At 64.0% G+C, this 13,843-nt stretch overlaps 1 protein-coding gene across 1 annotated transcript in view; it reads right to left on the bottom strand.

The window, feature by feature from the left end:
* SLC12A7 (solute carrier family 12 member 7) overlaps window positions 1-7,073 on the bottom strand; it is a 54,427-nt gene extending 47,354 nt beyond the window's left edge. The window contains exon 1 of the mRNA XM_042998093.1: window positions 7,004-7,073. Within this exon, the coding sequence (XP_042854027.1) occupies window positions 7,004-7,031 (28 nt within the window). The 5' untranslated portion in view covers window positions 7,032-7,073. The remainder of the gene's footprint in view (window positions 1-7,003) is intronic.
* Window positions 7,074-13,843: the final 6,770 nt, after the last annotated feature.

The following is a 13,843-nucleotide window of genomic DNA, read 5'->3' as shown; positions in this document are numbered from 1 at the left end:
TGTGCCCCGGCACCCTTGTCCCTGAAAGCAAACACGGACGAACGTCCACGCTAATGGGTTTTCGCACATACCTCTCAGTACCTGATGGAATGAGTGGACAAAGGCAAAAACTCAGTGCAGACAAATGAACTTTGCACCCATGTGTAACGAGATTGGCCTCACCGGTGGATGCTAGAACACACACCCAACGGCCACACAGCGTATTCTCCCCAAAGACGCGTGACCGTCCGGCAGAATCACAAGCAAATCTCAATCCACTTCAAAACTGTGAATGTGGCTTCATTTAGACACAGGGTCTTTGCAGAAGTCATCAAGTTCAAGCAAGGTCACCCCGGGGCCGGTGGGCGCTGCTGGTGTTAAGAGGAGACAGGTTTGAACAGCAGGAGGAGGCAGTCTCGGCCTGACACAGACAGGGTGAGCCGTGCAGCCCAGGGCCACCCGGAGCCTCTGGGGGCAGCGCCTACCCCTTGACACGGGGCCCGCAGCGGCCGGACGGCGGAGGGTAGCGCTTCTGTTGTTTCACATCCCTGGTTTGTGACATTGAGACTGACAGGAGATGTGACGAATACTTGGCGATAATCATTTTTAAAGTGTACATGTAGACAAATTCCGTGGGAAACACAACCTGCCCAAATTATCGCAAGAAGAGAGAGCAGCTCTGAAGAGCACGGTGTCTCGTGAGGAAATTAAAACCTTCACGCGCACACACACGCACACACACACCCACCCCACGGCCCAGATGGCCGCATACGGGTTGTTTTCTAAACACTTAGGGAAGAAATAACAGCAACTATATTCAACTTTCGCAGATAGTTAAAAAAAGCAATATTGCCTGGCTCGTTTATCGGATCAACGTTGGTCATCGAGGACCTGCACGGGGGAGCCACGAAGAGACGTGCCACGGCCGGCAAACGCGTCAACGTGCCCCTAGCTGCAGGGACACGGCGTCCTGTCTTCACCCCGGAGGAGGTTTCATCACCTCCCGGCCGCTCAGGAAGAAGCACAAGGAGGAATTGTGCATTTCTGACTCCTCGCATCACAAGTCGGTGCAAGTTGACTTAAACACGCGGGTGTCCACCAGAAGGACTAGGGGCGGCGGTGGAGGGCAGAGGGGGCGTGGCTGGGACACCGCCCCGTGCCAACCAGTCCCGCCTGGGCAGGAAGCGGGCGTCAATCCAGAGTCCAGTGAATCAAGGTCACTTAGCCCCAGTCGCCTAGATAAAGTCTTTATTGTCCACAGCACAAGAAACAGGACCCGAACGACAACACAGCTCTCACGCAGAACCGGGCAGGCGCCCGGAGACCCAACACCACCTCTCGCTGAGAAACAAAGTTAACGTAAACAAGCACCAGACCCACCAGCCAGTCAGCTAGTCTGGGAGGCCGGGACCTTGGGCTGGTCCCGGGCCATCAAGTCTCCTGATATCCTGAGGCACATCTTCTGGACACTGGTTTCTTTCCTCCTCACCCTGTTGATGGAAGGTTCTAGAATTACCCTTCTCAGATGCAGGAAATGTGTCTTGTCCTCCATCACCCAACACAGCACCCAACGGTGCTCAATGAGTATTTGCTAACCAATGAGCTTGGCTACCCAAGATTGGTCCCACCAGTGGTGGGAGGTGGGAGGTGGGAGGCAGGAGGGGGGAGGCAGGAGGCAGTCTCCCTGGTTCCCATCAGTCCCCGTGAAGTGCATGGAAGTGTGTGTGTGTGTGTGTGTGTGTGTGTGAGCACGTGTGTGTCCACCCAGGGCTCTGCCCTTCCTGAGGTACAGCCATGTCTTCTAGATGTCAGGGCACCTTCCCAAGGAGCCTCCCACAGCCACCACCAGGCCATGGTGCCGCCCCTGCGTCCATCCCTGGGGCACAGGGCACAGGGCACAGGGTGGGTGTGGTAGCCACATGGGCCCCTCACTGCTTCAGGGAAAGCTGTGCCTCGTGGCTCCGAGAGGCAGAGCCCCTGCGCCCGCTTGGACCCGCCCAGGCGGCACCAGGTGGGGCTGCAGGTGTTTGGAACTCAAACACCTCTGTCCGAGCAAACACAGCACGGCGAGACTCCGTGGCCGTGTGCCACACCAGCCGACGGGCGGGGTAGGTACCATCTGAGGGGCAGGGGAGCCGGACCCCCGCGTCCTGGGAGCAGCCCCAGCCTCTGCGTGCAGGAGGGGAGCCAGAGGGACGGCAAGGCGGGGAGGGGGCCACCGAGATGCAGACGCCAAGTGGGAGCCAGCCAGTGGCTGCCGAACGTGTCCGGGGCGTTTCTGGATGGCCAAGGGCAGGCACAGGAGGGCGTGGGGCGGCGGGCAGCTCGCAGGAAGACAGGAGACAGGCCAGGCCAAGTCTCCAGCGCACTGGTAAAACCACGGTAAAGACAAGGAAGGCGTCCAAGAGCACCCATTCGGCTCCCCCCAGGGCCCCCGAGGCCTGGAGGTCAGACAGGGCAGGGAGGGCGTGTTTCCTGGGGACAGAGCTCCGGTTTGGGAGGGTGACGTGATGGCCGGTGGGTCGGCTGCACTCAGTGTAGATGCTCGGAAATTTTTGTGTTTTGTACGTTTCGCCACAATTATTTCTTTTAAGTTTATTTTTATTTATTTTGAGAAAGAGAGAGAGAACGAGCAGGGGAGGGGCAGAGAGAGGAGAGAAGGGATCCCAAGCAGGCTCCACATCATCCGCACAGAGCCCGATGCGGGGCTCCATCCCACGCACTGTGAGATCGTGCCCGGGGCTGAAATAAGAGCCCGACGCTTGACAGACAGAGCCACCCGAGTGCCCCTATTTTGCCACAATTAAAAGCTAAATTCTACAAGTCTGTGTAGTTTCAGCTAAGCAAGTCTGAGAGTGGAGAGGGCTGCCGGGCTGAGCAGTGCCTCCAGCACGGTGAAAGCCAGGGCACATTGGTGACACCCTGCCCCAGGCCACCAAGAGAGTCACCAGGGGACCATGCAGGGCCAGCCCGAGACCCCAGAAACTCCCATGGCTTCCCCCTCTGCCCTCCAGCCCCTCCTGGGGAGCACAGGCCCCCACCAGAGCAGGACACACCGGCCGCAGGGCCCCCCGGGTCCCACTGGCCTCAACCAGGGGCCTGGCCAGGGCCTCCAAGCCCCACAGGAAGAACCCTGAGAGCACCTGGGAGTCCTGGGGGAAGCAGCAGCCTGGGCCCTGGCGGGTGTGACAGGCGTGACCAAAGGAGACAGCAGAAGGTTCTGGCTGGGGTGGTGCCCAGAGGCCCCCTGGAGTTCAGCTTCCAGGAGCTGCCAGACGGCCATGCCCAGACCTGGGGATTCGAAAGGGGAAGACGCACTGTGTCGGAGGTGGGAAGTCCCCTGCCGCCCTGCTGTCCTCCGGTCCCCCAGGTCCTGGGCGCCAAGCCCTCAGGGCTGGGGTCAGGTGTCCAGGGAGGGGACTGCCCTGCACACACCCCCACTCTCCCCTAAAGAGGGGAGTGAGCAAACCCACCAAGTCCTTGATACCATCTCCAAGACTTTATTTCTGGATGTGGTTGAGAAAGTACATGGAAAATCACCTGAAACTGCACATACCTGGTCAACTCGAGTCTTAGCTGCGGCGGTGACTGTCCCCCTGGACCCCACTGAGGCAGCCACTTTGGGCAGCTCCTGAACCCTTCAGAATCTTCAGAGGCCCCAGCCCTTGCTCCGGCCTGAGGTGGGGTCCCCGGGGCAGGTCCCTCAGGAGTGTCCTGAGCAGGGCACGCCTCTCCGAAGGGCCGCTGCAGCCTCAGGGACAGCTTGGACTGATGGGGAGCCCCGCCTGGGGGCTGCAGGGGCCTAGGACACTGGGGTGGGAGAGACGCCCCTGACTCCCCAGTGGGAGCTGGGGGAGGGCAGGAGGACGGGACCGGGTGGGAGTCAGGGCCCTGAGGCTGGGCTGGAACTTTCCGGAACTCCTCCTCCAGCCCCTGGCCTCCCGGCAGGATCCAACAGCAGCCAGGGAACGAGTAGGGCCTGGCATGTGGACGAGGTCTCAGAGGTAAGCCAAGGACGAGGCGGCCTCACCAAAAAACAGTCCTCCATCAGAGCTCGAGGTGGGAGCGAGTCTGACTTTGACCCCACGGCCTGCGGCTCCCAAGGTCCTTGTCCGCCCCCTACTGGCCGCCCTGTTACTCGCCCGAGGGGCCTGGACGCTGCCCTCCAGCCCAGCAGACCCTGTCTGTCCAGAAGCTGCCAGCTCGTGTGGGAGCCCGCACCGGAGAGCCAGGTGCCGGCACCACACGCAGAAGGTTCTGGAGACTCAACAGATACACACAGCCCTGCACGGCCCCCTTGTGGGCGGTCACCACAGGCCGTGAGGGCAGCAGAGGCGGCCAGGCACAGGATCTCCCCTTCTGCTCTGTGTTGGGCGCCCTACGTGACCCGTCCCTCCCCAGACCTCGCAAGCCCGCTCCCGGTGAGCGGTGGGAGGTCCGCCCTGGTGTCTCAACCAGCTCCTTGTCGAGGATGTGCCTGGCGGCACAGGGAGGTGGGCAGTGTCACCCCCAGGACCCGACCCCCGAGAGGGACACCGGAAGTCCCCCAACCACCTGCGTAGATGGTCTTCCCTCTGCGGTGAGCACCCCGCCCCCCGCACCCCCACTCACTGGGCTGAGGCTGTTCCAACATCCCCCCCACACCTCAGCTCGTTCAGGGTGCTTCCGCTAAGTGTGGTCCCAGCCTCCTTCCCTCCAGGACCCCGTGGTCAAAGGACCCCCAGATGGGGGTCGTGAGATACACACACGGTGCCCAGTCAAATTGGAGTTTCAGATACATGCTGACTTTTATTTTGGTGAGGAGTCTTCCTCGTGTTGCTTGTGTTTACCTGACACTGAAGCGTCACGGGCACACTGCCCTGCCGGCCGCTGGGTCTGGCCATCCCACGCTCGCGGCGTGAGGTGGGGGTGCGGGCCGACAAAGCCGGCCGCGACCCCTCTGCGCTGCGGTGGCTTCAGGGTCCCTGCCAGCCTGCCTCTCCCAGGGCGTGTGAGATTTTCCAGTGCTCCCTGGGGACTCTGCCCCCAGGGAGGGAATTAGGCAGGAGCAAGTAGTCACGTGCATGTTTTCATCATTTCTTACAGCCCACACGATCTCCTGCCAGAAAGGCGAGGGTGCCCCAGCCACGTGTTTCCAGGGTAGGCCTGGGCACCGCACAGGACGGAGGGGGTGCAGCGCCCGCCGCACAGCCCGTGACTCAGCGTCCAAGGACCCGTCCTCAGGACGGAACCCCCTCCCAGCACGAGAAGGCCAGCGACCCGAGGCAGAGGGGCCATCGGGGCCCAGACGGCGAAAGAAGCCTGCCCAGCCTTGTCTGCGTGTTTTCCGGCCCAGCCGGCGCCGGGGGTGGGCACGAGGAAGCCCCCAAATGGAGAGCAGAGCGAGAGAGCAAGCCAGTGTGCTGTCCCCGCTGGGAGCCTCCTGCAAGCCGTGCCCCGCACGGGTGACCCCAGGGCCTTTGCTCTTGCGGAAGGTACTTCTCCAGGACCATCACGAACGGGCCCCGTGGTGCGCGGCCAGCAGCTGTTCACTGGTCACCTCGAGGTCGCTCCTTCCCCTGGGGTCTCCACCCCTTCAAGCACATCCTGCCTCCACTTCACGGGCTGTCCTCCCACCTCGTGGAAATCTGAACACAAACAGGCAAACAGAGGTCCGAGTCCAGGGGTGACCCGGAGCCTGCTCCCCATGCAGCCTCAGGGCACAGGACAGGACGACGGGACCCTGCCCACGGCCTTGGCGCCATAGGTCCAGACGGTCAAGACTTGACCGGTGACCGCTGCGCATGCAACCCAGAACTGGCCACGGAAAGCCAGCTCGACCCCCTAACCAACCACACAGGAGGCAGTTTCCTCGTCCCTGCCGTCCCTGCATCCGCAGCACTGCCCCCACCCCTGCCAGCCCCCACCCTTCCGCTGTGACACTCTGCCAGTCCCCTGCCCGCCTGGGCGTGTCTGCCAGATCAGTGATGCGCCCACCCCGTCACCACAGCTCCCTCTGCCAGTGCCCGCCCCATGTCTTCTTCATGTCCAAGGCCCCATCTTGAATTTGCCACTGCCCCAGGGCCTTTGCACTGTCGCCTTTGGGCTGGACATCGGGGCAGCTTAGGGCACCTTTCCGGAAAGTGACCTTTGCACTCAAGGCCCTGCCTGCTTGCTCCTTGCTGCAGCGCGTCATCTGAACTCACAAGGCTGAGGGGACGTGGCACCCCGCGCCGAGATCCGCCCCAGGCCTGCCCCCCAGCACCCGGCTGCTCAGCAGGCGAGACCACGGAACGGATTCTGCCGGGCCGTCTCCCACTGCCGCTAAATCACACGTCCTTCGTGCAGGTTGGGTGACAGTCACCATGTTGGGGACAGAAAACCTGGGGTGGAGCGTCACTCCCGGGGAAAAGCCCCCAGCTTCCTTCTCCCCGTGACGACGGCCCGCGCCTGACCCTGTGGCCCGGACCCGCTGACCCCAGGGGGACGCCGGCCCCAGCCCCCGCCCCCTGTCACCGCGCTCTTGTCACGGGCCCTGTCCGGGCTCCTCAGCCCGCCTGCCGCCCGTCCCCGGCCACGCTGTCCTGCCACAGGGGTGCCACGGTCTGCAAAGTGGACCGGGAGCTCCTCGCAGGTGTGCGACGCCTCCCCAGACGCCCGTGTGCCGTGGGCGGCGGGGACCAAGTCCCTGGCGCAGGGGGCGCGCGGGGCTGCCCGGTTCCAGGGCCGCGCCCTGAGCTCTCGCCCGAGTCCGGGCTCCCCCGCCCCGTCAGCCCGACAAGAAGGGAAAGGCACGCGGCAGCTCACATGTGCGCCGGCGCACTGACCCCACAGCTGCCCGCGTCCCCAGACGCAGCCAAAGAGGCGCGGAGCGCGTGTGCCCTCCTGCGGGAGCCCGCACACACGCTCTGGACGGTGTCGTGCGCACGAAGGCACGGAAACGGGGTAGTCCGCGGCACGGCCCTCGGGGCTGCGTCCCGTCTTACTGCCGCACGCTCCGAACCCCGCCGTCCCAACCGGGAGCCTCACCCCTGCTGGGTCTTACCGCCACGACTGCACTTCGAGGAAAGCATGTTTCCGAACAGGAGCCAAGCCCCGGGGACCCCGGGATAAGACAGCGGGTGGCCCGGAGTGAGCGCGGGCCGGAGGAGGCCGCTCGCTTCCGCTTCCGCCTCCGCAAAAGCTGATGCGCAAACAGGCTCAGCTCGGCGGGCTCGCGCTCGGAGCACGTCGGCCGGGGCTGCCCTCGTGGCTTCCGCGAGGAAGCCCACGGGGGCCGTCCCGTGGGGTCCGTGTGAGCAGGCGGCGGATGCGGCTCTCCCGGGGGGGACGGCGGCCGGCCGGCGGCACCACACCGGTGGCTGCAGACACGGCATCTGACCCAGCGCTTCCCGGGTGTCGGGTCAGGTCCCAGCCTCGCCGGCCCCTCCAGCACCCCTCGGCCCTGCTCCGTCCGTCATCCACTCGCTGTGGGACACAGCTGTCCCCTCCCTGCTGGGGTCCAGCCTCTCCCTCCAGGGACGGCGGCTGGACAAGGCCCTGGGAAGCCCTGGAGCAGGTGGTCGGCGGCGCTCGGCCCGGGCGGGGCTGGGGGCTACCCGCCCCTGTAGATGCGGACGGCGGGGCTGGGCCCCGCGCCAGGAGCAGCCGGCAGCTACAGGGCACCAGCCACAACGATGCCACCTGAGCGGGGCACGCCGAGCTTCTGCACCTCCTCCTGCGCCCCACCCTCTCCAGAAATGGCTCCCAGGCGAACCAGCCCACCCCTCTGGCACCCCTGACAGGACGAGCACCCCGCGGCTGCTGGAACCCAGCCACATACGGGGTCCAACACAGGGGAGCCTGCTCTCAAGGCTCTGGAGCCACACGTCCCACAGCCAGGGGTCACAGAGCTGTGCTCCCTCTGGAGGCCCCGGGGTTGGGGGGGGGGTCCCTCCTGCCTCTCCCTCGGGGCCTGGCCCTCCAACCTCTGCCTCCTCCTCACGTGGTCTCTCCTGTGCGTGCCTGTGTCTTCCTCTGTGTCTCTTGTAAGGACAGTGGTTATGGACTCAGGCCACCAGAGAACCCAGGATGACCTCTTCACCTCCACATCCTTAACTCAATCACGTTGCAGAGACGCTTTTCCCAACCAGGCCCATTCACAGGCACCAGGGGCTAGGACGCAGACGTATCCTTTGGGGGCCATCATTCAGCCCCCCTGCTAGCCTCAAAACCAACACAAGATAAGGTCCAAACTTGGAAGTTTCTGGTTCTCAGGGAGGGGGCTCCAGGAGGGGCAGACCCCAAAGCTTCTCTGTGGCCTTCGGCACACAGTGGGACCATCTCGGACAGTGGGACAGGCTGGCAGGCCCGCCGGTGGCTGTCTGCTTGCCACTAACTCACCCAAAACGCATGGCTTTCTGCCACGGTCATAAAACACGTGTCCTCAGGGAACAGCTTCGGGGCAGGAGACCAACCGTGCCCTGTCCCTATGGACCCCCACCTACCATCCGGCCTTTCAAAGGGGGACAGCTGAGGTCCTGAGCTTGGAAGGGCTGCCGGGGGTGGAGGGGCTCAGGCCAGCAACAGGTGCATCCTGGGACCCCCAACGGCCCCACAAGCCAGGCTTCACCCTCACCCTCGTGGGCCGGGCCCCGGGCAGGAGGAGGGAAGGAGTGCTTTCCCCGGCCTTCGCGGGGGCCTGGCAAGTCCCCCGTGGAAGGGAGCCGGGCTGGTGACAGCACCATCCCCCGGGACCGTGACGCGTGGGCCCACACACAAAGCGGGGGCCAAGGGCAGCACGGGGTGGGGGTGGACAGGGCGGGAAGGCAGCCTCGTTCTCAGGAGGTCCCCTCCCCGAGCTGTGAGCGGGCAGAGGCAGTGAGGCCTGGCCCACCCAGGAGAGTGGCTCATCTCAGAGAAGTGGTCCCGATGGGTGGGCGCAGAGGAAAGGGGGCTCCACAGCATGGCCTGCTTGACCCCTTGGACAGCCGTTTCTACAACCCTGTCACCCCCCCCACACACACCCCAGCAGCAAGCCTGCTTTTCCCCAGGGCAGCTTCATTCTACGTGGTTCTGTGAGCTCCTTCTGCCCCGCTGTCCTAGGGCACACCTCATGCTGGCCCTCTGAGCACTCAGGTTTCCAGAGTGCTTTCTCCACGTCCCTAAAGCACAGTTCTGGTGCGTGTGACTCAGGCCACCGGTCCCAGAAGTGATCAGCTGAGAAGACCGGCCTCAGGTGCTAAGCGTGCTGGAACGTGCTAGAATCCACCAGCCCGCCCCTCTGCCTCCCAGAACAGCCTTGAGTCTCAGTGCACCAAAGGCATGGGACAGGCCCAGGGGGGTGTCGGCCGAGGGGCTCGCTCCTCCCTGCATGGGTCAGCACCCCCCCAGGAACCACCCTCACGAGACCCCCGAGAAGCACAGTTCTCAGCTGGGAGGACTCCAAGCCCACATCTACACTGGGCTGGGGAGCTCAGGGCGGTCACTCGGCCCAGGTTGGATCCACGGGTGGGAAGGAACCCTGCATATAGCTGTGTGGGTGCGAGCAGGTTCATACTTCCTGCGGGCCACGGTGGGGGCAGCCAGACCCACAGGACCCTACAGCCCCCACCCAGGGGTGGGAGCCACAAGCCTGTGTGAGCTCATACAGGCCGTTCTCCTCAGGAGGCAGCCCCTGATCTTGGCTGCTTTTTCCCTCCAGGTGGCTCAGTGGGGGGTGTCCCTGGAGTCTCTTGGGGACGACCCTAACCACTGGTCTGCATCCCCAGGACCCTCAGGAACAGCCCCAGGCCTGGTGGCGTCACCTGCTCCCCTCAAGCCCCTCCAGCAGCCCCCAAGGGAAGCCTGACACAGCAACACAGCCGGCCACCCCACTCTGTCTCTAGTCCAGGGGGACGGGGACACTCGGGTCTCCAAGCAACAAGAGGCAGCGAGGAGGAGCCCGGGGCCCTGGGGAGGGCTCAGGTGGCCTGCGGGGGAGGGGCAGGAGAGCCACAGGGAGGCGGCTGCAGGGACAGGCGTGTGCCTCGGTCCAGGTGAGGCAGTCCAGGAGCCCCTGGCCGGGGAGGGCGCAGGGTCCCTGTGCTGGCTGTGGCTCGGCGCCCTCGCGATGGACCACAACGGGGAGACTGCTCAGGGGAGCCGCCGGGGGCACCAAGGAGGCTGAGCTGACACAGGCTGCACAGGCTGGCGGTGTAGACAGCACACCGGCTGAGAGTCGGAGAGCCGGGCGTGGGCAAGGCGCTTTCCCCTGAGGCCGGTATCCTCGGCGTGCGGAAGGCTCTGTTAACCTCCTCTTCAAGGACCCTCTCCGAGTGCGGTCACGTGCTAGAGGATTTTGTGGAGACACAGTTCAGCCCCAACGCCGCCCCGCCCCCCTGCTCCATCGTCGGAATCCCGGAGCAGACGCTCTGGAGCCGTGGCTCTGGTCCGTGGCCTGCTGGGCCGGGCCCTCCGCGCCCAGTGGCCGCGGCCACTCAGCACGTGTGGTTGGTTAAGTTTAAGTTCAAGTTAGTTAAAGATTTGAATAATTTAAATCCAGCTCTTAGGTGGGCCCCAGCCACAGTCCACATGTCCACGGCCACCTGTGGCCGGTGGCTGCCATCGGGGAGCCCGCGGCCTGTCGGGTAGCTCGGACCGAGGACGGGGCACGAGGGTGGGCGGCAGGAGCGAAGGCGGGAAAGAATGACGGACGAGTGAATGGCTCTCGGGCACCACACGGGGAGAGAGAAACGAGCTGTTTTGTCTCGGGCACCGTTACCGTGGACACTTTCAGGAGGCTCCGAGAGCTGGGTCAGAGGCACACAGGAGTCGCCGGCCGCCGTTACCCTGGAGAGACCGCCATTCCCCGCACCATGCGGCCACAGTCACGCCACTCGGCCTCACCCGTCCCGCCCGCCCCTGGGCCCTGCCGGCCACCGAGGACGAGGACGGGCCCCTCATGCGGCCGCCGCAAGCTCCCCGCAAGCTCCCCGGGCAGGCGCGGCCCCAACCGGGGGAGGGAGATCACCATCTGCCTCCCGCTGTCCCCGCCCTCCTCCCTTCCTCTCCTCTGTTCCCCTCCCTGAGCTTGCTTCCCAGAATACCAAACCCCAGCAGTGGACCCCCGGCCGGGAGGGGCCTCTACACGCTCCCCAACCCCCCCCCCCCATCCGCTCTTCTGGTGGCTTCTGCTCGTTGGGCCACGCGTGCAGAGCGCGGAACACACAAAAGCAGGTGGGCAGGAGGACAATAAGAGGGACTCCACTCGGCCCGTCCCCGCCTCGGCGTGGCGCTGCGTCCCGTGCGCGTGCTCGGCAAGGCCATGAAGGGGCAGAGGGAGGCCCTGTCCTGTGCCAGACGCGGGGGCGTGCAGTCGGGAGAGAGCCCGTGTGTGACAGCCGTGCCCCAGGGAAAGCACCTCCTGGAAGGCAGAGTCCTCCACAGCCCAGGAAGGGGAGCCTCTGGAGCTCCAGAACATTCCGAGGCATTCTTCTCAAACGAAAACAGGAGAAATGTGGGGTCTCCGTCGATTTTCTCTGGGGTCCTCCCCCACTCCCAGTCCCGCTTTTCCGCCTACAGTGCCCTGAACCTGCTCCCTGAGCTCAGGCAGTGCGGCCAGGCTCCGTGCACACTGTCCTCACAGAGCGTGTCTGAAAGGACCCGCCGGTCCCACCGAGGGGAGTCGAGGGGAGTGGAGCGACCTGAGGGAGGCGCCTGGTCATGCTCCGGGGCACCCCCAGCCACCTGGCCCCACCGAGTGAAACCCCCGCGTCCCCCATTCCAATCCGGACTCTAAATAGTCTCCAGCCAGGCCGTCCCACCTGCACCGTCCCCCGAATCCAACCACAGAGAGAAGAGGGTACAGCCCAACCACGGGGCGAGGGGCAGACAGACCGCCCGCGGGCACCCGCAGAACGACGTCCAGGGAGGTCCGTCAAGCACAGCAGCTTGCCGTCCAGTGGTCCAGTGTGTGTGCAGGTCGGGGGAGGGGGGCGGGAAACAGGACGGACGGGACACAGCGGGTGGCTGCCGTGCTCTTCTGAAGCGACCATCTGCGTGAACAGGAAAAACAGGCCCTTGCCTCCAACCGCCCCCCCCCCAGCCCTTCCCTCCTTTCAGGAGCGGCCACGCAGCCACGCTGTCTCCTCTCCGAGTCCCCGAATCCCAGCAGAGCCTCCGAAGCTCGTGAAGCACGTGTCCAACCACTGGAAACTGACCCCGTGACACCAGCGTCGGCCACAAGCATGACAGAGGAGCGAGCCACCAGCTCTGGGGCACGGCTCGGAGCACGGACCCAGAGCGCCTAACAGGACTGGTAAATAAACGTGTAGCCTTTTGCTGAGGACTTGCCGAGGCTGGAAGCCTGGTTGTTCAAGTTTTGTGTCCTGGGGGCTTTATAAGGGCTTCCTTCAACACTCAGGGCCAGAGAACGAAGGCACTTTTGCTCCGAAAAGCATTTCCGTTAAGAGACAAAGTTTGAAAGAGCATGTGCACCACGATTCATCCCCGTGTGCGTGCACGTGCGTGTGCACACAGACACACAGAGGCGGCCTGGAAGAAGCTTTTTCATAGTGACTATTTCTGAGGCCTTTTTCTTTCCATTATTGTGATGGTTCATTCGATGTCTCAACTTGCCTGGGCCACAGTGCCCAGATTATCAGGTCACGCATTATTCTGGGTGTTTCTGTGAAGATGCTTTTTGGATGAGATTAACACTGAAAGGGGGGAGCTTTGAGTAAAGCGGTCCCCCTGCCTCCAGACGTGGGTGGGCCTCGTCTAATCAGTCAAAGGCCTACATAGAACCAAAGCTGACCTCCCCAGGCAGGAAGGACTCCTGCCAGCAGACGGCCTGTGGGCACGACAGCCCTTCCTTGGGTCTCCTGCCTGCTGTCCACCCTGAAGATTTCAGACTCACCAAGGCACAGCTGCATGAACAATCCAATTCGTCAAAATAAATCCCCGTCTTTCTCTCTATACACACATCCTGTTGGTTCCACTTCTCTGTGGGCCCCAACTACGGAAGTTTCCACATTTCCCCAGGTGCCTATAGTGAGCATCACGGCTCCACCACAGTTTTTAGGGAACTTTTCAGAGCACTTGATGCCCTGAAGCGCCCACTCGGCCCACTGGGGGTGGCACCAGGCCTGGGGCTGCTGCAGGAAGGAGGGCTCGGGCTCCCTGTGCCCAGCGAGGACTGGGGGCCACGTCTGCCCGGCTCGTGATGGCATCATGCAGGAGTCTCCACCAGGAGGCAAAGCTCTGCCGCCCGCCCTGCAGGCAGGAGAGACCTCACACGTGCACACACACCCACACACACGTGCACACACCCCCGCACACATGCCCGCATACACTCGGGCACACACACCTGCATGCATGCACACCTGCATGCACGCGCACCGCACACAAGTATGCACACACACCCGCACGCCCTGCCTGTGGCTGAGACACAGCACGACAACCCAGGGGGCCATCTGGGGGGGCTGCCTGCCTCCTGTGTGTGTGTGTGGGGGGGTCTCAGGCTCCTCCAGGGGCAGGAAGCTGGGTCCCTGATCCCCAGCAAGGCCAACTCTGAGGCAAAAACCAGTAAGTGCTGCATCTGGAAAGGGAAAGTGCAGGCAGCAGCCGCTGTCCCCATTTCTAAGGACAGGCCACCCAAGCGGAGCCAAAGGCAGACCACCCGGTGCCCTGCACCCGCCCTTCCTTCAGAGGAGAACTAGAGAACTCGGCCTCCTGCTTCGGGGCATTCAGGATAGCAGGGCGAGGGGCTGTGGGCCTCGTGGCCAAGAGTGCTGTCCCCCATGTGTCCGGGGTGGTGGGGGGGGCTTCCCCACTGGGTGGTCGGGGCCCAGGGCTCCTGCTTGGTCCCTGGAGGAGCGGGCTGGGGGCAGGGCAGTATGGGAGTTGGGGGGGGGGTCGTCCCGGG

Source organism: Panthera tigris, chromosome A1 (assembly GCF_018350195.1).
Source record: "Panthera tigris isolate Pti1 chromosome A1, P.tigris_Pti1_mat1.1, whole genome shotgun sequence".
Lineage (NCBI taxonomy): Eukaryota > Metazoa > Chordata > Mammalia > Carnivora > Felidae > Panthera > Panthera tigris.
This window is presented reverse-complemented; position numbering and strand designations above follow the sequence as displayed.